Here is a 21,092-nt window from a genome sequence, read left to right as displayed (position 1 = left end):
TAATGGTATTTCTGCTCCACTTTTCCATGAAGCAAACAGTAATCCGTTTATTGTTTTTTTTTTCGTTGAATATGATGGTTTCATGGCTCTGACTCCATATGACTTCAAAAAATTTATACTTGTCCTTGCCTGTGGTTAATTTTAGTTCTTTTTGCATGCTCCTCCAAAAAGAGGGCTCTTTGATGTTTAAATGTGACCCAATTGAACACTCATAATCTTTCCAATTGATAGTTTATGGTTTCAATGGCTCTACAGATGTGCTTTTGTAATTTTTTTTTGGATTTTTGCGTTTTGCTTATGTTCGTTATTTTGTAGGCTGAAGACTTATTCTCCAGTAATGCGATGTACAATTGGCTTCCTATAAAGTTACAAGTTATTCTGTCTAGTTTTTATTTGTTGAAGGTTTATGGGTTATCTGCTTGAAAGAAAATAAGTGTTTTTGTACTTTGCCGTGTTTACTCTTCTGTCTGTAGAATAATTGCATTAAACACAGGATTCATTTTCTGTCTATACAAACGTATTTTTTCGTAATTGTTGTTTTTTTAAATAATGTTTTTCGGGCTCTGATGCTTCAAGTTCTCATAAATTTTTTGTGATTTCTGGATATTTGCCAGTTGTTACGTTTTTTGTCAGTTTATTGTCTCCCTACAACTCTAATGACGGTTTGTATTGGCTTTAAACATAATGGTTTTAATGAATGCCTTGTGCCAGAATTTTATCTGAAAGTTAATCTGCTTTTTTATTTCTGGTTGTATTGGTTGCTTTTTATAGTCTTGTGACGTATTCTGGATGATGACAGGACTCAATAGCAGTTCACAAAATCCTGTCTAATATTTTCAGTCGATAGCCATTGATTTAATGACTTAGAATTCAATCATTTTCAAACATGTGAATGTATTTTCGATTTTTGTCTACTTTTTTGGTCCATTTGTCACTTAGTCTTATTAATGACCTGTCCCATCTGTTTTCTGGAGATGTACAAGTTTTTTATATAGGATGCTGTTTTCGTGATTTTTTGATGTTTTCTCTGTTGTTTAAACTGTCGTCTCGTTTCATCTCATACCATTTTGACTTATTTATTAAGTGTTTCTAAAAATTTTACAAGCTTGTTTTTGTTTAATGGATTTTTTTTATTTCGTCTCGTAGTTCAATCAATGGCGGGTCTCATCAGCTCTCGAAGGTGGCCTTATTTATTTAATTCATTGTCTCACTAATGATGGGTCCCAATTGCTCCGATGGAGTTATATAAGAATCTATCCAGTATGTTTAGGTTTGATTTGATGGTATCTTGACTTTGTTGTCGATTTAAGAAAATAGATTTAATTTAAACGCAATTAATGTTACTGTATTCTCTTGTCTTGTGGTCTTAATAATGGCAGATATCATCGGCTCTCTAATTCGGCATTTTTTCCATTTAGTGGTTTTGAGTTTGAAAACTTTTTTCAACTCATTAATCAATTCATTTCGAATAGTATTTGTATTGTTGAAAAGTTTTTCTCTTCCTCATTTGATAGACAATTAAGTTGAAAAAATTTGGATGAGCAGGTGTGGGGTCATTATGTGCTAACGCACATAACAATCCACCTTGTAAGTAGTATTTGTGTTTGTGAAAAAATTTTTTCTTCCTCATTTGGCAGACAATTAAGTTGAAAAAAAGTTGGATGAGCTTTTTGGATGGTGGGGACATTGTGCTAACGCACATAACCAAGCTGCCTTGTAAGTAAGTTTATATTCAAGAAACTCATTTGCTTTGGGAGAGATTAATATTCTAAAAGTATCAAATATTTGACTAACTATTCTTTCACAATTTCGTACAAGTGTTTGAAAAAGTAACTGAAATTCAAAATGTTTTCAGAAAACCCCGAAAAGCTTAAGGATCTTTCCTGTTGTTTGCAGTCTGCAGATAATTAGTTTTATCTATTCGTATCTGTTTTTGTTTATTCTGAAGCCAAAAATGTTATGGAGTCCAAATTAAAGCTGTTTGCTGTATTTGCTTGTTTAGGCCATCTGGTAAAATTGGTCTGATTTTGAGATTTTGGAAATAGTTAATTTTCTTCAACTACGAGTTCTACCTCAAATTTGAGAGCTCGAAAGTCTGCTCAGAGTTCACAATGGTCTGGGACGGTCTGATCAGATGTCGTTTTGGTCTGGGACCTCTCCCTGGGCTCCGTTAGATTCTATTTGAGTCGATTAATTATCAAAGATCATCACCTTCATAGTCTCCTGTTGGGTCTCCTTTTGCGTAAGGCTCAGCTGTATCTTTGTCTTGGGAGAAAAGTTGCCCCATCACTTCCAAACCCGTCAGATAGCCACCAACATTTGGATTAGAAACGGTGCATCTGATAGTGTACGTGATTGATACTTCTAAACATGCCTTGTGCGTTTTTAACCATGCGAACGAGATGTCAGTTCATATGCGTATATTTCGGGAGAACAGAGCTATATATGCTTCAAATCTGAAAATGCAACGGTCGTTTTCCAATGCGTTAAGGAGCTGAAGTTTTTGGTAAAATTTTGGCTGTATACTGTTTTCTATATCTTTGTGAGAAGAGAGCTTCAAAACCTGCATGTTCTTATACAGGTAAAATGCTCAACTTGATCCAAAACGATACTATACTAAAATGGAAAGCTCCCCCTATCTAAAATGGAAAGGGCTTAAAAACGTAGAATTCTTTTTTGTGATAAGACAATGAAAATATTTGTTCGAAATTCTACTTAATTTTGTTTTTTTTTTGCTGTGAATTTTTAGGGCGTAGAATAATAGGCGAAGAGAAATTTTGTCGCGATTAGGTCGAAATTTTCTATTTAATTTTTGCACAAATTGGGCAAATTCCAGTTGAAACTAATAAAAGTGGTGTATTTTTTAAACCCACTGGACAATATTAGGTCAGCAAGTGTTCCTTGTTCTCTGCAAAAGCAAATTAGTCAAGAAGTTCGCGTAAACTTTACTATTTGTGATAATGCAGCACCCTTTTTTGAAACTTTTTTTGATAATGTAGCAACCCGATACCAATCGGTGCAGTTCGACCCAAAACTTTGACAGAAAAGCAAGGAAAAAAAGTTATGTTTTGTTTGATTTTGAGCCCTCCTTTCCCTCCCGACTAAAGGACATAAAACTTTTATTTCCTCTAATGAAAGGAATCTGAATCTAGTTTCTGATCGAGATTGTAGGGAGTGATTATTTTCACTGCGAAACTATCCCCTTGAATATGCTGCTAGTGGAAAGCTATTTTTGGAATCACAAGGCATAGTTTTGTTTTATGTTGGATCAAGCCGACAGGCAGACAGTAATCTTGTTTCTATTCCTTTGTCGTATACGCTCGCAAGACAACTGGTGCAAAAAAGTAAAAGTTATCCGACTTGAAACCAAAACCAAGTATATTTTACTGGCTTGGAACCAAAATCAAATCAATTCTGCTGACTTGAAACCAACTAAATTAACAAGACTTCAGCCCCAAATTTGTCCTCAAATTAGAAATTGATGAAAAATGCTGTCAATAACCTCGTCATTTAGCCTGCATGAGCGTGAAGTGATAATGTATAAATCGAAACTTTAGATTGTGGATTTGATGGCGTGGTTATTTTCTGCGACTTTGACCCATCTCGAGGACTGAAACGTATGAATTTTGAAAAGTTCGGGAAATGTTCGACATCACATCTGAAGTGAAAAAAATATATGTAATTTCAAAAATTCAGCTACAGATCTTCACAATCCCTGCAGAATCCCTGATAAATTTGACGCATTCAAAAATTCATCATGTGTGGCGTCTGAGCTTACTAACTCAATAACCAAATGGATAAGCGCTCCAAGGCCATTTCAAGCATTAAAGCTAGGATAGCATGACAAGCAAAATTTAATGTTACATTCTACTGAAGCCATACGGATTTGTTCACTTTGTTCAACATTTATATTTAGCAACTATTATTAGAACACAATCGTCATAAATGAAGTTAAACTGAAACTCAAACTCGAACTACGCTATTATTGCCACGAATTCAAGTGTTAACAATCACACAAATTTAGCTCAAATGGAGCAAGAGATACCCAACTTAGTAAGCCAGATTCGATGAATTTTACGATTTTCTTACCAATTCAAAGAGTGCGGGGCACCGTATAAGGTATCCCGAACCCCAAACTCAATTTTTTCAGAGAATCTTACGACATAGTGATCTACAACCAATCAGAGATGCTATTTTGACATGTACGGCAGTATAAATAGAGATTGAAAAACTACCAAAAATCAGTGGAAATTTGCAAATTTGGTTATATTAAACTGACATACAGTGCGTACCACAGCACAGTTTCTTGAGCGGTAAATTAATTGTTACTGTGTCTTGTTTTTGTAGATCATATTAGTGATTGTACAGTTTTAACTTTACTTTGACTTGTGAAAAGAGAACTAACTTTGATATTCCCTAAACTTTCTTTCTGAGGAACGAAGTTGCTAAGTCAGAGAAACTTTGGGCAAAGCATCAAGTCAGTTGCTCTTACTGGCTTTGATGGAGCCTACTTTAGTTCACAAATTGCGTTTTTGAGCGATTGAATGCACTGAAAGGCACAAAGTGTAAAAATTCTTACATTTGTTAACTTTGATTATTGGGAAAAACTCTCCGAAAATGTTAGGAAGTCGGAGACGGAAATCATTTGCCCTAACCAGTAGCTAGGACAGTTAACTAGAGCTAAACAAAGGGGATTTTGCGATTTCGAATTATAACGAGTTTTTAACCAGAACTCGAGCAAAAATTGATTGTTTCAATTTGAATTGTTTTGTTATTCTGAGAGAAACAAGTTTGTTATACAGCAAAGCTGAACAATTAGTTATCAGGAGTAATTGAGCATCAAGTAATGCAACGGTAATCTACAGTATAGCGGACAATACAGTTCACAAAAGTTAACTGCAAAAACACAATATCCGGACAGATTTAAAACCGCTGAAACGAACTGGGCGGTGTAAAGTTTTCCTTGACTTTGATAGGAGAGCAGCCGTTACATTTAGTCCGCCAAACGGGACAGTGAAAGGCAAATTACTGTCTATTCTGATGGAGAGAGTGCCAAAGGCACCCATCAAAGAAAATCAAACGAATCAACAGCGCAACGCCAGTGAAGCAGAGCGAAAGGTGCGAGTGCAATTCTCAAAACACGTTGAAGAGTTGACCTCGCTTTAAAGAAACAAGAAAAGTAAACAGCAACCAAGCAATTCGATCACAACCGGCAGAGAGGAGCTTCAATAAACAGCTCAAAATTACGCAAGAAGTTCCAAGATTTAGTGGAAGAAGTTAGCACTAAAACAGGGATTCGCTACAAAATAATTGAAGATTCAGATCGACCGAACAAACTTAAGGTCCTCTACCAACAGACTGTTCACTTTCTAGAGGAGGAAATACACAAGCAGCTGCAGCGTTGAAACAAGCTTGTGTCCTATCAAGCTAATTTCGTTGAAGAACACCTAAAAAAAGCAAGAAAGTGCAAAGCAAGTTTGGACTATCATTGGCTTGCATATATAAGCAAAAGCACGTAACCAGCAATAAATGCAGAGCAAAGCAACACAACTTAAGCTGTGAACGACAGTGAGAGCAATAACGACTGCACAACGGACAACCCAGTTGCTTAAACAGTTCAAAATGGAGCAACAGCAAAAGGCCAAGAGACGGATAATGTTTCGGAAACATCTTCAGCAAAGCAAAGGCGCGCGGAATGGACGAAGAAATTCGATGTTGAATTTGAAACCAAGATGCGACTAGAACAGGCACGGTTCGAGCGGAGGAGGCTAGAGCTGGAAATGCAAGTGAAGGAACTGGAAACCAAGCACCAACTACTGGAGGAAGAGCGCGAGCTAGAGCGCAAAGTGAAGAGAATAGCATTAGAAAACGACGTGCTCGTTCCCAATCAACTGGTGCTCGAGACAAATCACCATTCAACTGGACCCCAAAGAAGGAAAATGTCTCAGACTGGACCAGCAGGATCGACAACATTTTAATACCAGAACGATCAACAGCTCGCTTCAAAGTAACCCCTGAAGTGAACAGGTATAGTCACTTCTCACGATATCGCAGTTCACGAGACTGATCCTCAAGTGTTGAAGACCGAAACGTTTCCCCCAGAGCTGGTCTATTATACAACACTGGCTATTCAGGTAGTAGTAACCTACCAAAGCTGAAATTCAACAACTTCGATGGAAACCCTCCCGAATGGCCGGAGTGGTCTAGTATGTTCATTGCTACAGTGGATCAACGACCAATACCAGACTCAGAGAAGATGAGCTATCTGAAGACTCTACTGGCAGGTAAGGCAAGATCAGCAATCTCTGGAATGGGCCAATCTGCACAGGTCTATTGTGCTGCATGGAGCATTCTGGAGAGGAAATTTTGAAGGCCTCATCTGATCATTGATGCACAGCTGGAGAGTCTTCGCAAAGCAAGTCAGGTGAAACCTCACGACTCAACAGGTTTGATCAGTTTCTCAGTTATTGTTTCGAACTTTGTGAATGTGCTCAAAGAGTACAAGCAGATTGGTGATTGCAATCGAGCTCGACACTGTTTATGGCAGTATAAAAACTACCCCAAGTTCTCAGAGAAGTGGTGGTTCTTTGTTGATGATAAAGATGAAGATTGGCCTGATCTGATTATGTTTAAAAAATGGCTATCTAGGATAGCATTCGTGCACGAAGAGTTTTCAGCGTTCAAGGGAGAGCGAAAAGAAGAAGACCGAAGAAGCACAAATAGAGACAAACGGTTCTCGAAAGCATCGAACTTCAGTGCAAGTTCGAACGTAAAAGAAACGAAGCAAATGCAAAGTGATCACTGTCCGCTAGCTGATGGCACTCTTAAAATATGGAACTGTCCACTATTCAGGAAAATGAGTGTGAATGATCGGTACGCAGCAGTGAGGAAGCAACGCTTATGTTACGGATGTCTAGGCAAAGGACATGCAATCAAAAATTGTAAAGTCAATGCGTGCGGCGTCAATGGATGCATCAAGAAGCTCAACCGATTGCTACACCGAAAGCCAAATGGACGAGCGCAATCAGGCAGTCAGCGTAATTGCAACAACAATCGACCAGAGTAACGAAGTTACTAGCTTTCTTCTGATAGTTCTTGTCTCAATACAGAGCGGTGGCAACAGGCTGAACACATATGCTTTCCTCGATAGTGGATCAACGGTTTCATTCACCGATCAAAGTGTCCAAGGCACCGATGTGACGCTCAACATAGCTGGTATACTAGAAACAAAGGATCTGAAGACGGAAAAGGTTCCTCTCAAAATAAAGGGACTACATTCAAAGGTGCATTCAATCGAAGCGTTTGCACACCGGTCAATTTCCCTGGGGAACACAAACTACAACTACAACAAGCTGAAGCAAAACTTCAACCACTTGAGGGTTCTACCCAACAAAAGCTTCATTTTGATGGAAGTTGGCATCATCTTTGGTCAAGATGCTTATGAGCTACAACGCCCATTGGACTATAAGATAGGAACACGAAGTGAACCTTTCGCCGTTCTAACAGAGCTAGAATGGGTAGTCAATGGACACATGACGAGCAAAAGAAGACAAAATGTTTTGGGTCAGCTTTACTCACTGGAGCGAAGATTCCAAAGGGACCCAAACCTGAAGAGTTTGTATCAGCCGTCAACGGACACAGATGTAGAAAAAGGATACGTAAAGATATTGGACGAGTCCGAAGTGAAAGGCACCTTCGGGAAAGAATGGTATTTGCCACACCATCCAGTGCTAAACCCGAACAAGCCTGGCAAAGTAAGACGTCTTTGCAATGCTGCATCAAAGTACAAAGAAGTATGCCTAAATGATAAGCTAGTAGCAGGACTTGATCTGCTACATGGGTTGATTGGAACAATATTAAGATTCCGCGAAGGACCAATAGCCCTAACAGCTGACATCGAATCGATGTTTCTACAAGTGCAAGTTCCTGAACAGGACAGAAGTTGCTTGAGGTTCTTATGGCGTCCAAGAACTAACGAACCTGTTCACATATATGAATATCAGCGTCACGTGTTTGGAGCAAAGAGTTCACCAACTTGTGCAAACTGTGCTCTCAAACGAGTGGGACTGGACAACGAAGAAGAGTATCGAATAGCGACAAAGCCAATACAAAACAACTTCTACATGGACGATTTCATCAAATCAGTAGAAACCCTCGAAGCAGCAATTGAGGTCTTCAATAAACTACAACCTCTTCTCTCGCAACATGGATTTGATAAGCAACAACGACGCAGTTACCAAAGCAATTCCAGAAGACTAGAAGTCAATCAGCAACACGAAGCAAGTCGAAGTGGAACCCAATACGGAGGGATCCTCACTGCTAGGACTACAATGGTCTTTTACTGATGACAGTCTTCAAGTGTGCAGAGGTACCAACAAAGAAGTTGAAACACCTATAACCCAGAGGAAGATTCTATCACTATTATCTTCAGTATTCGACCCGATCGGATTGTTTGCTCCGTTCAGTGTTCACATGAGACGACTTCTGAAAGGCATCTTGACTAATAATAGGCAACATTGGGACACAGAAGTGGAGCCTGGGGACGAAGCAGAATTCCTGAAATGGAAAGAACAACTTCCAATTGTAGCTGAAACAAGCATCGATAGAAGGTACTTCAACAGACAAAAGGATAAAACCGAACTTCATGTGTTTGCTGACGCATCTGAGGACACGATGTGTGCAGTGGCCTATCTACATTCACAGCCAAAAGAATACTCAGCTGACCTAGCATTTGTCATTGGAAAATGCAGAGTGGCACCGATGAGGCATCCTTCAGTACCCCGATTGGAATTGCAAGCGGCAGTCATGGCAGTGCGGTTGAAAGAACAGATAGTCAAGGAACATGAAATGAAGATGAATAAATGCAGTTTTTGGTCAAACTCAACAACAGTATTGCAGTGGATACACAGTTCCCATAGTAAACAACAAGTGTTTGCGGCCAATCGGGTGGCTGAGATACTAGATACAACTGATGTTTCATTGTGAAAACATGTGGGTGGCATCAACAACCCAGCGGACATTGGCACCAGAGCGATCAACACTGAAGAACTCAAGAGAACTGGCTCACTGGACCGTCCTGGTTGAAACGACCGGAAAGTGAATGGCCAGAGCAAGTGAACCTAATCTTTGCATCAGATGAAGAGAATATACCCTAATTCATGATACAGGCTGAAGAGAAGAAGGCTGTTATTCAGTGGGAACGATTCAGTAACTTTAACAGGCTAGTGAATACAGTGGCATACGTACAGCGAGCATTGAACAAACACAAACCAGCAAAACTCTTAGTCAGCATTGGAGAAAGGGAAAAAGCAAAAGCAACAATCTTCAAACTACTACAGCAAGAACAGTTTGGTGAAAAGATGAAATCTCTCAAAGCTGAGAAGGAAATTCCAAAAGGCAGCAATAGCCTACTGTACTCATCATTTCTAGATGAAGAAGGACTTGTTCGAGCCAAAGGAAGGATAGGCAAAAGTCAATTGGACTTCAGTGCAAAGCAGCCAATTTTGCTACATTGGAAACATCATGCGGTTGAATTATTCTTGCAAAATGAGCAGAAAGACAATCAACACAAAAGCACTGAGCATGTAAGAAACATCGTTCAGCAGAAGATGTGGATCCTAGGCATACGATCCTTAACATCAATCAAGAACAAGTGTGTTACCTTCAGAAACGGTAGAGCATAAACAGTAGCACCAGTAATGACAGATCTACCCGTAGAGCGATTAGAAGCTTCAACAGCCTTTACAAATGTTGGAGTTGACTACTTTGGTCCTTTCATTGTGAAGATTGGGCGAAGAAATGAAATTTGATGGTGTTGTCTCTTCACGTGTCTAACTATGAGAGCGGTGCATATAGAAGTGGTACCCAAGTTGGACACAGATAGTTGTCTCAATGCAATAATGAGGTTTATTGCACGAAGAGGCAAACCAAGTACAATCATCAGTGAAAACGGGACAAACTTTGTCGGAGCTGAAAAAGAGTTTGCAAAGTACGTTGCCGCATGGAACAAAGAAGGGATCGAAGAACATCTAATTGAATGAGGAATCAGATGGAAGTTCAATCCACCTCCAGCACCTCACTTTGGAGGAGTATGGGAACGGTTGGTCAGAAATTGCAAGAAAGCGTTGTATGCGGTGTTGGGGACTGATCAGTCACCGAGGACTTTCTTTCATGAACGGTGTGTTTTGTTGAGCAGATATTGAACGCAAGACCTTCGGCTCCAGTCGGTTCAGATGTTAATGACTTAGAAGCATTGACCCCCCATTTTTTCTTGCTTGGCAACAGGAACGTTTGTCTACCTTATCTACCATACGCAGAAGAATTTGTGGATCATCAAAAGCTCTTCCGACAAACTCAAGCTTATGCATATCTCATATGGGACAGATTTCGTAAAGAATATCTGCCAACTCTGAACAATCGGCAAAAATGGCGATCTAAGGCGAACGAAATCCTTAAAGGAAGCGATCTCGTTTGGTTGATCGAAGACAGCGATAAGCGTGGATATTATAAACTAGGTCGAGTTACGGAGACCATCGACGGCTCTGACGGTGTGATTCGATCAGCGATAGTTCAAACGAACGACGGAGTTTACAAGAGACCAGTAGTGAAGGTTGCCCCAGTACTACCTGGAAAAGATGTTTTCGCGATAGAAAACAGGGCCGGTGATGTGGCGGCTGAGCTTACTAACTCAATAACCAAATGGAATAGCGCTTCAAGGCCATTTCAAGTATTAAAGCTAGAATAGCATGACAAACGAAATTTAATGTTAAATTCTGCTGAAGCCCTACGGAATTGTTCACTTTGTGCAATATTTAGCAACTTTTATTAGTACACAATCGTCATACATGAAGTTAAACTGAAATTCAAACTCGAACTTCGCTATTATTGCCACGTATTCAAGTGTTCGCAATCACAAAAATTTAGCTCAAGTAAAGCAAGAGATACCCAACTTCGTGAGTCAGATTCAATGAAATTTACGATTTTCTTACCAATTCAGAGAGTGCGGGGCACCGTATAAGGTATCCTGAACGCCAAACTTAGTGTATTCAGAAAATTTTACGCCATAGTGATCTACAACCAATCAGAGATGCTATTTTGACATGTACGGCAGTATAAATAGAGATTGAAAAACTACCAAAAATCAGTGGAAATTTGCAAATTTGGTTATATTAAACTGACATACAGTGCGTACCACAGCACAGTTTCTTGAGCGGTAAATTAATTGTTACTGTCTCTTGTTTTTGTAGATCATATTAGTGATTGTACAGTTTTTACTTTACTTTGACTCGTGAAAAGAGAACTAACTTTGATTTTCACAAAACTTTCTTTATGAGAAACGAAGTTCCTAAGTAAGAGAAACTTTGTGCAATGCATAAAGTCAATTTCTCTTACTGGCTTTAACGAAGCCTAGTTCAGTTCACAAATTGCATTATTGAGTGATTGAATGTACTGAAAAGCACAAAGTGCAAAAATTCTTATATTTGTTAACTTTGATTATCGGGAAAAACTCTCCGAAAATGTTAGGAAGTCGGAGACGGAAATTATTTGCCCTAACCAGTAGCTAGGACAGTTACCTAGAGCTGAACATAGGGGGTTCTGCAATTTCGAATTATAACTTGAGTTATTAACCAAAACTCGAGCAAAACTTGATTGTTTCAACTGGAATTTTTTTGTTATTCTGAGAGAAACAAGTTTTTTATACAGCAATGCTGAGCAATTAGTTATCAGGAGTAATTGAGCATCAAGTGATGAAACGGTAATCTTTAGTATAGCGAATGATACAGTTCACAAAAGTTACCTGCAAAAACACAATATCCGGACAGATTTGAAACCGCTGAAACGGACCTGGGCGGTGTAAAGTTTTCCTTGACTTTGATAGGAGAGCAGCCGATACACAATGTGTATTATAAGGAAATTTTAGGTAACTGAACAAATTCTGATGTTCCTGAATTTACACTTTTTTGATATATTATTAGTTACTTTTTTTGAAGTACAGTTTCGGCTATTTTAATTCGTTCAGTAAACAATTTACAAACAAACCTTCGTTTATTGATTATTATTGTTCCCAACCCCCAATGAAATGGGCTTAGGAACTCTATACGAGCCCTACGTGTTTTTGTTAAGCCAATTTGGGCTACCGATATATTTTGCGTAGGGAAGCAAAAGAAATATATTTGAAAGTTGACTTTTACGCCACTTTTAAAAAAGATTTCAATGAGCATTGTATTACTTCAGATTAATTTTCTAGTTATTTTTAGCTTCCTATCATTTACCTTGCATAAGGAATGGTCTTTTTGGACCTTTCATGAGTTAGAATTGACCAACAAAAAACTTTTCCAAATTATAACTAAAATTTTTAACCACTTTGATAGCAAGTATTTTTCATCCCCATTTTAAAATCCTTTTCTCATGATACCAACGGAGGTGCAAACAACACAAGGATGTTTGCAAAAGGAAAACATTTTTGGGCAACTTGAGGTCATCCCGTCGCAGATCACTGTTCGACGATAAGTTTCGTATCTTGCTTGCTCTCATTGTTGAGGGGTTTATATACGAGCATTTTTGGAACCTTTTCCATCTCTAAAAATTCACCATTTTGATCCTTCTCATGCTCTATTTCGAGAGGAAATATATTTGCTAATTTATTGGTGATAAAAGGGACTTAAGCAAAGCTGAGGCCAACAATTAATGGTGATATTTTCCAGATTACGCCAATAATTTGCTAATTTATTGGTGATAAAAGGGATTTAAGCAAAGCTGAGGCCAACAATTAATGGTGATATTTTCCAGATTACGCTGCCAGACCCAAGCAACCTTTGATGGGACCATCTGGGTCGCTCAAGGGGGTATAGTGCAATCCAAACTACGATCAGAGAACAGAGTTAATGAAAATATTAATGGTGATTCTGTGTGCGTGTATGAAAAATTTTATTTTTGTTCTAGACTTCAACCCATCGTCAACCTGTCTTCAAACCATCGTCAACCCGTCTTTAACCCATCCTCAGCTCAAGAAAAAAGAAAATCAAGAAAAAATCAGAAAGTTGATGAAAAAATGGAAGGACTCTTTTTCTGATGCCTTAGATTAATAACTTTCTGATGCTTTTTCTTGTGCTTTCTTTTGTTGATGCCCAAAATATTTGTACATTCAAATTATGCGACCTTTAAGCGATTTCTAGTCCAAGAAGAGGTATTAAGGATGTAGGACGTTTTTTTGCGCGAAATAGTTATCTTGTAAGATTCTTGGAAGTCGAATGTTTATCCTGTTAGAACCTTATAAGCCGAATAGTTATCTTGTAAGAGCCTTGTAAGTCCAATGGTTATCTTGTAAGTAGACCGATTAACTTGTAAGAAGTTATAAGTTGGATACTTAAATTGTAAGAACTTGCATGTTGTATGTTAAACTTATAAGACCTTGTAAGTTTTTGGCAGAAAAACTTGCAAGGCGATACAACGCCTTATAAGAACTTGTAAGAAACTTGCAAGTTCTTAAAAGTTATTATTCGAATTCGACCCTGGATAACCTGTGGCAGTGCAGCTGACAGTGTCAGGGTATGGCCATTCCACGAAGAACTTCACTTCCATGCTTTTCGTATCATGTGGGTTTTCTGCCACGATTGTTGCCGTGTACAGCTTCAAGTCAGCCATGCCACTGAACTGATAATTGCAAGTCCTCTCGTTATCTGCTTCAAACGTCCGGCAGGCGTATGATTCTGAAAAACGATCATTGCAGAGGTTGTTAGTTGGGGGGGGGGGATTTTTACCTTAATTATATGGTTGTCGAAATCACAAGTAATTTCGACAAAGTATTTTCATTGGTCGATGCACGGTCTTTTCACAACCAATATCAACCGACCACGTTCTTTTTATTTGTCGAGCGCTCAAGGCAGTATTAAGAACTACGCGTGAGAGAAACTTTTCAACACAAAGGCTTTCATGGTTTAGTCGTTCTCGACCGAAATTTTTAATGTAAGAAAATTGTGATTGGTATTATTAGAATTTTAATCGAGCGAAAAAAAATAACGACGTATGCATCGGTACTGTTCTAGCACGTCATTTGCCAAGCAACTTTTCAAAAATGGTTTCACTGTGATGCATGTCAAAAGATTTGTCTTGGAGCAGTTCTCTAATATTACACGTCGTGTTGGCAGACAAAGAATTGAATAATCTTTTTAATGTCTATTTTCCCATTGATTTTTACATTTTAGATTGACGATTGTCATCGGATTTTAAAAAAATAAATATTTTCTCTTTAAACTTTTATATTTCAGCTGAGAGTCATGTCTTCTAGTTGAGGAGATTCAGTTCTTTTTTTCTTTTTAAACATTAGCGGTTAATTGAAAGTGAAAGTTTCTTCTCACAGAAAAGTTTTTCAATTTTTGTTAAGAATTCCGAAATATATTGAAATAGTTTTAACTATTTTTTAATTGTCTTCTTACCATTAATATAGCCGAAAAAAATTTCAAAATACAACAAAAAGTGTGTTTTAAGTACAAAAACAGCGCCATCTAAAAGATTTTTCTACCTAAAGCGCTAATTATTTTCTGTTTTGATGAGCTAAGTTAAAAAATGAAACAAAAATTGTTTTTCACTTCCTTAGGCTGCGAGTAATTGCTGTCTTCTTTAATCTTTTGCAGCCTAAAAAACACAAATAGCTCAATTGCACAGTCCCTGCTCTGACCACCATAATTTTCATCTTATATGAATTTTATACAATAGAATAGGAGAGATGCCAAAATTTTCAAATTTGTCTGACCATTTAACACATTGGATACAAAATTTGGATTACTCGCCTTCTTCAATCATTTGCGTTCTCAAAAATCTGGCTTTTTGTGATCAAATTTTGTTTAATGTAGCAACTTGACTTACTTCAACGTCACAAAATATCAATAGAAGCGCAAAAAACGAATAATTTCCCTTCAATGATTTTTCCGACACTTTTTTACAGAATTTCTTTTTTGTGGTGATACACAATTATGAAATCGGGTTGGGAGGGCGTTCCAAACGCATGTTCAAACAAAAAGACATTTTAAATAAATTTGTTGTTTACTTTAAAAAAATGCAATTGAGATCCTTTCAATAATTTTCAAAAATAATTTTGAGAAATTAAGCTCTCAAATGTAACCTGCTTGCATTTATCTAAACAAATTTAATTATCACTTTAAAAGTTTTAAAATAGTTTTTTTTCTCTACGACCTCAAAACTTATACTTTTCATAACTCTATGAAATGCATATGCCAGCCAATAATGTATCAGCAGTTGTCATTTTTTGTTGTTGTACCAATGCAAATTGCTCAAACTTGTTTTCTCTGTAAAGATTTATAGAGAACACAAGTTTGAGCAATTTGCTTTTGTACAATAACAAAGATGACAATTGCTGATACATTCTTTGCGGGAAGATGCTTATAGAAAATAAACGAGAACTTCAGATGACTACAAATAATTTAATTTTAAGTTTCTTTTGCACATTTATTTAAAGGAGTTTTTCAATAGAATTAAAAAGAATTGGATCTTATTGATGAAGTTTCAGCAAATTGTTTAAATAATCCTTTGGTACATAAAACGTATGTCATTTGAATTTATTCAAACTTTGAAAGTTGAGTACTGTCAAAAACTTCAAAACTAAAGATCAAATTATTTTTATGAGACATTAAGATATGATAATGTGTCATATCAATTCAGTATTTCAGGCTCTCTTATGATACTGTTTTTGTTTCTCTGTGCAAAAGATATTAATCAGTTAAAATTGACTGAATAAAAAAATCGACCTGGTATAAATTTCCGAACCCCAATTTCATGGAGAGTTCGAAAAATTAAGTAACTTGTTTCATTTCGCTTGTTTTAATTTGTATTGGTTTTATGTATCATCTTAGATAATTCAAACTATTTTTTCTAGGTAAAATCAGAAATTATATACACTACCTCGAATTTGAATTGTGAAAAGGCGAGAAAATGAAAATTAGGGAAAATTTGAACCTCAATACCTCCTCAGAGAATAATAATTTGAAGATCTCTCATTAACAATCGATTCAATTTCTCAAGAGTATGTAATTGAATCACAATTTATCTCTCAGCAAAAGATTTCCATCGCAAAAAATAGATTTAACAAAATTGTCGGGTTGGTATAAAGTTTTTATCCCCAAACAAATTCATTAGGGTTGGAGCAAAATTAAATTTTTTTAAATAATTAAATTGATTAATATTTTGATAAATTTAATAAAAATTAAAGCATAATAATAGAATTAAGCATTAAAAATAATATAATTTAATAAATAATTGATTAATAAATTTAAGAAATGCAAGGATTTTTTGTAAATGTTGTGAAAAAAACGTATATTATTTCTTTAAAAAGCATTTTTGAAAATCGATTTTTACAGCTTTTTTACAGTAAAGTCAATTCAAGCAATGCTGTGAATTTATTAGCATTTTTTTGAAAAAAAAACAAAGTTGAGTTTTTAACACATTTTTTCACGGCTTTCACCACCAAGAATCCTTAGAGGTATTAGAAAGCAACAGAAAATCAATATAAACACAAACCGTATGAGCCTGTTGGAATTTGGTGGTCTAGCGTCACTTCGAATGTATCCACATATCCGACAACAGTGAACTCGATATCGATATACTGCCGGTACCATGGGCTAAACTCTGATTTCATTATATCGGGTGTTCCAATCATCAGATTGGACTCTGGCACAAGGTACCATTGAGAGAAAAGAGGTCCCACATACGCCCCAAAGTATGGCTGTAGCCTAAAATCTATCCATTGTCCAGATATCAGATTGTTCACTTCACATGGGGAATTCATATAGCATTCGATTGGTGGAGAAGCCGAACTGTCATCGTGAACGGACAATATTTGCATGATGCCAATGTAAAAAGGGATTATCAAAACTCCATAGCCGAAATCGATTGGATGGAATTCCACTGTTTGAATTATGGCCACATAACTGATGCTGAATATTGCGGAGGGACTGTCTTCTACTCCAATAACTGTTCCAGTAAGCAGGTACCCATCGTAATCAGGCGGGAATGTTAAAACAATTTCTCTCTGGAACATTTTTCGATGTTTTTCAACAACTTCCTGGTTAAAATTGGTAATTTCATAGTCGATAAAGTCGCCGTTTCCACGAGTTCCAAACGTCATTCGCAACGAACCATCAATATTTACCACTTTATTACGTAAGATCAGCTCGGAACAAGACGTGTGAACGGATTCTGTAAATGTTTTCACAAATTTAGGATTGCTATTAGGCCAAACATCTACAGTTAGATTATATCTAGTACCAGGAGTTAATGGATAAAACCACCAAGAAAGGCCAGTGTCGTCAACGTTGGCTGAAACTTCAAACTCATCCATTTTTTCACCAGATTGAGCGTCAAGAAGGGTCAAAATCATTTTTTCAAACATAGATTCTGTCTCTAATGATCCCGATATGGAGTCATGGGAAAAGTCGTCGGCATTGATATCAACATGTCCCACGGGAACTACAGCTTCAAGCATAGCTGAATCACCGTAAAAATTGTTGAAAGGTGTCAAGCGGATATTAAACACAGCTCCTGGTAACATGTACAGTAACGAAACTTCATTTCCTGTGTATCGTCTTTGACTGTCGTTCTCGAAGGGAGAAAATGTTTCGGGAACAACTTCCACAAACATTACGCTATCCGGACGATCAATTTGCCACGTGACAACGTAAGAGGTTTCAGAAGTAAGATTTGCGCTAGCGCTCAGAATGCGAGGCTCAACTTCGCCTGAAATGAAAATCATTTGGTCGCCGTTTTGGTCGGTTATTAAATTTAATTTTTTTTGCCGACTCAAAATATTTTTGAAATTAATATAGTTTCTGCTGAGATTAACTATTCATTTGTCACTTGATTTAGAAAATTTTAACATGTATACATACACACTTTACACAAATTTTATTGTCAACTTGAATTTTTTGGTCTACGTGTGTGTGTGTGTATCTATTTGTGTAGGTATGTATGTGTGTATGCATGTATGTGTAAATGAATGGATTTATATATGTGTGTCTACATGTAAGCATGTTGTAAAGTTTCTAAATCGAGTGACAAATGAACAGTTAATCTCAGCAAAAAGTGTATTTAATTGCAAAAATTGTGTTGTTTCAACCCTCCGTAAAATGCGAGTTAGGAGCTTTACATTAGCCGAGTTTTTTTGAGTAGTCATTTTGGGACAATGGATATTTCTTCAGAAGAGATACAATTGTAATTTCAGCAAAAAGTCCTGAAAAAACTAAAACTGAACGTTTTGATTTCTCGAAGAAAAACTGAGTTTCATCATCAATACTAAATTAAAACAAGGCGACTCGGTAATTTGCAATTGTACATAAGGTTCCGACCCCGCTCATCCACAATTTTGGCATGACTGTCTACCAACTGAGGAACATAGAAAAGCCCAAAAATTCAAGAATTTTTTTTAAAAATGGTGTATGAACGAAAAGATAGCCTCCAAAGCAAATAACTCAATGGGGGAGGGGATAATGGTACAATATATTGATTAGATTTGCAAATATTAAGAAAGCGAGTCAAGACGAAAAGCAAACTGAAACAACAACAACAAAAAATAAATACATCAAAAACTTCATGTCATGTCCTTTTTAAAAAACAAAAACTTAATAAAAAAGGTCAAAATAGCGTCAGATAAAACTGATATTAAACAAAAAAAAACTTTTGTTTCACCAGAAACGATATGGGACCACTCAATAAAAAGGCTTGGTAACAATAAGACAATAAAGAACAAAAACAGTAAAGTTGTAAATTTCGCTTATTTTTTAAACAATTAATTTCAAAGTAATGAAAACAATTAGAAATCAACTAAAAAATCCCATAGCTGTATGATTACCAATTCTTCTATAGAAGTAATAACTGCCGGTATTCATTTTTTTATGCGGTTACAAAAAGAACAAAAAAAATAGACAACAAACAAAAAATCAATTAAAACTTGGCAGACAACGCTTTCGGAACCACAGAGCCATACTATGGCCATCAAAATATGTTCGATTGCACTTTCTGCAAGCACCGAGATTGTATTATGTAACCTCTTTTTAATGAAGCTCGATAACAAGTAGATAAAATTGAAAAAAAAAGCAAAATTAAGTAGCACTTAAATTCTTTTTCGAAAAAAAATATTTTCAAAGACATGAACGCCATTAATTACAGAATGGAATAAATAATTAGGTTCGTTTTTTCTTCCAAAGCAAGCCCTTGAGAGTTGAAATTATCGAGAATATATCTTACGTCTACAAAAAGAACGTCAAACATGACGAAAATCAAAATTTAATTTACTTTTTTTTCCGTGTCGAAACCAGTAAAGTCAACGAATTCTTAAAAAACATTCGATTGTGTGACACCAATTTTTCTTGAAACCTTTCTTTGACAAGATTATTGTCATATTTGACTTGTAATTAACGAGACTAGATAACAAACAAACAATAAAATGAGCAAAATTGCAAAGTTACAAAGTGTCTCTTTTTGATTTATGAAACAATTGTTTTCAGAGTCATGAAGGTCATCAGCTATCCATTAATATCAGAACATCGGATCATCTATTCTTCCATGAAAAGCCAAAGAAACTGGGTTATTGTACTAGAATTTTCATACGACTAAAAAGACAAAGTAAAAAGGACAGTCAAAGACAAAATTTAAAAAATTCAAATAAATTCTTTGAGAAAGTAGTGTCGAAGCCGTTAAAATCATAATCTATATCTTCAAGGAAAATAAAATTACCAATTTCGCTTTGTTTTGAGCGCCAATAATGTGATATACGAACTGTCAATAAATTGATAAAGTGACAAAACTAGAAAACGTGAAAAACGAGCAAATACTTAAAAAAATTTTAAAAATGTGAAATCTAGTAATATCAAAGCCAGAAAAGCATAACTTGAGGCATAAAAGCGCAATAATGATTGAATTTGATTTCAAAAGAAAGAAGAAGCATTCTTTCTTTGCTGACAATAAGCTACAAGTTGACCAATTTAAGAGAAAAATAGAGGCAAAGTTCATTAAGTCATTATTTATTTAAAAATCAAATACTTTTTAAAGTCAAAACAACGCTTAGCTTTCAAGTAATTGATATGATACAACAATGTGGATCTATTCATGAATCCAATTGTACCTATCATTGAGCTTTGGTTTGAAACATTCTGTAATTTAATTAATGCAGAAAAGATCATTTTTTTAATAAAAAAGACCGACTGATTACAATCCGAATTATTTTTGAATTATACCAGTCCAAGATTGGTCCAAAACTAGCCCTGCTAATGCTCTTTGTCTATTAGGAACATTTAATTATTTGATTGTTCTAGATATTGATATTTTGTTAGTGAAAAACTCAAAAATAGATGCTGCGTTTTTTATAATCAACGAATAAATTTAGTAAAAATGGGCCAAGTTTTAATTACAGATCACTCTCAACGAAATTTGAAGTACAAAAATACCCATTTTGAGTCTAAAAGACTGTGTTTGTGGTTTTTGGGTCTGTACTTCCTGTAAATTTAATCAAACTGGACTAAAGAAACTTATTTGATGATTTTGACAAAACAATTAATACAAATAGCCTGCAAAAACGTTTTTTGTGTTAACAAATAAAAATCAACAACACTTTTGAAAAAAATAACAATTTTTAGCAAAATTGGCGAAGTTTTAGATAAAAATTTTGGAAAATGTGAATAAAATCTCACCGGAATTCACTCTATTTTCTCAAAATTTACACCTCGATAACTTTCCGCAAGAAACGAAAATTTAAAAAATCTTTTTAATTGCATATTCTACGCTGGACAAGCTTTCTAATGATACCAGTCTCAACTCTCTACGATGCATATATTGATCGGCCAAAATTGACTGAAGAAAAAAAACGCATTTGAGCATATAGTTCCTTCCCCCTCAAGAGGGCTCGGAACAAAAAACAATATTAAGGAAAGACTCGGATAGATTAGATTGATTAATTACCCAGAGTGAGGTAAGAAATCACAAAAATTTTATTTGTATCTTGAGTTATTGGATTTTTTAAGTGGTGATATTAGAATTTTCTTGAGCTGATTTTTAAACCAATTTGCTACAGAGACGTTATAATCTTA

General features: G+C 36.1%; 1 protein-coding gene across 1 annotated transcript in view; it reads right to left on the bottom strand.

Annotated features, from left to right (window-relative positions):
- The window catches only part of LOC142343037 (uncharacterized), a 90,131-nt gene that overhangs the window by 20,707 nt on the left and 48,332 nt on the right, over positions 1-21,092 (bottom strand). The window contains exons 10-12 of the mRNA XM_075394724.1: positions 16,534-17,748; positions 13,521-13,709; positions 2,212-2,364 (exon numbers count right to left, since the gene is read on the bottom strand). Coding sequence (XP_075250839.1) covers positions 2,212-2,364; positions 13,521-13,709; positions 16,534-17,748 — 1,557 coding nt within the window. The remainder of the gene's footprint in view (positions 1-2,211; positions 2,365-13,520; positions 13,710-16,533; positions 17,749-21,092) is intronic.

This window comes from Convolutriloba macropyga, chromosome 7 (assembly GCF_964194025.1).
Source record: "Convolutriloba macropyga chromosome 7, txConMacr16.3, whole genome shotgun sequence".
Taxonomy (NCBI): Eukaryota; Metazoa; Xenacoelomorpha; order Acoela; family Convolutidae; genus Convolutriloba; species Convolutriloba macropyga.
Note: the sequence above shows the minus strand (reverse complement) of the source record. Positions and strands in the feature narration are given on the sequence as shown.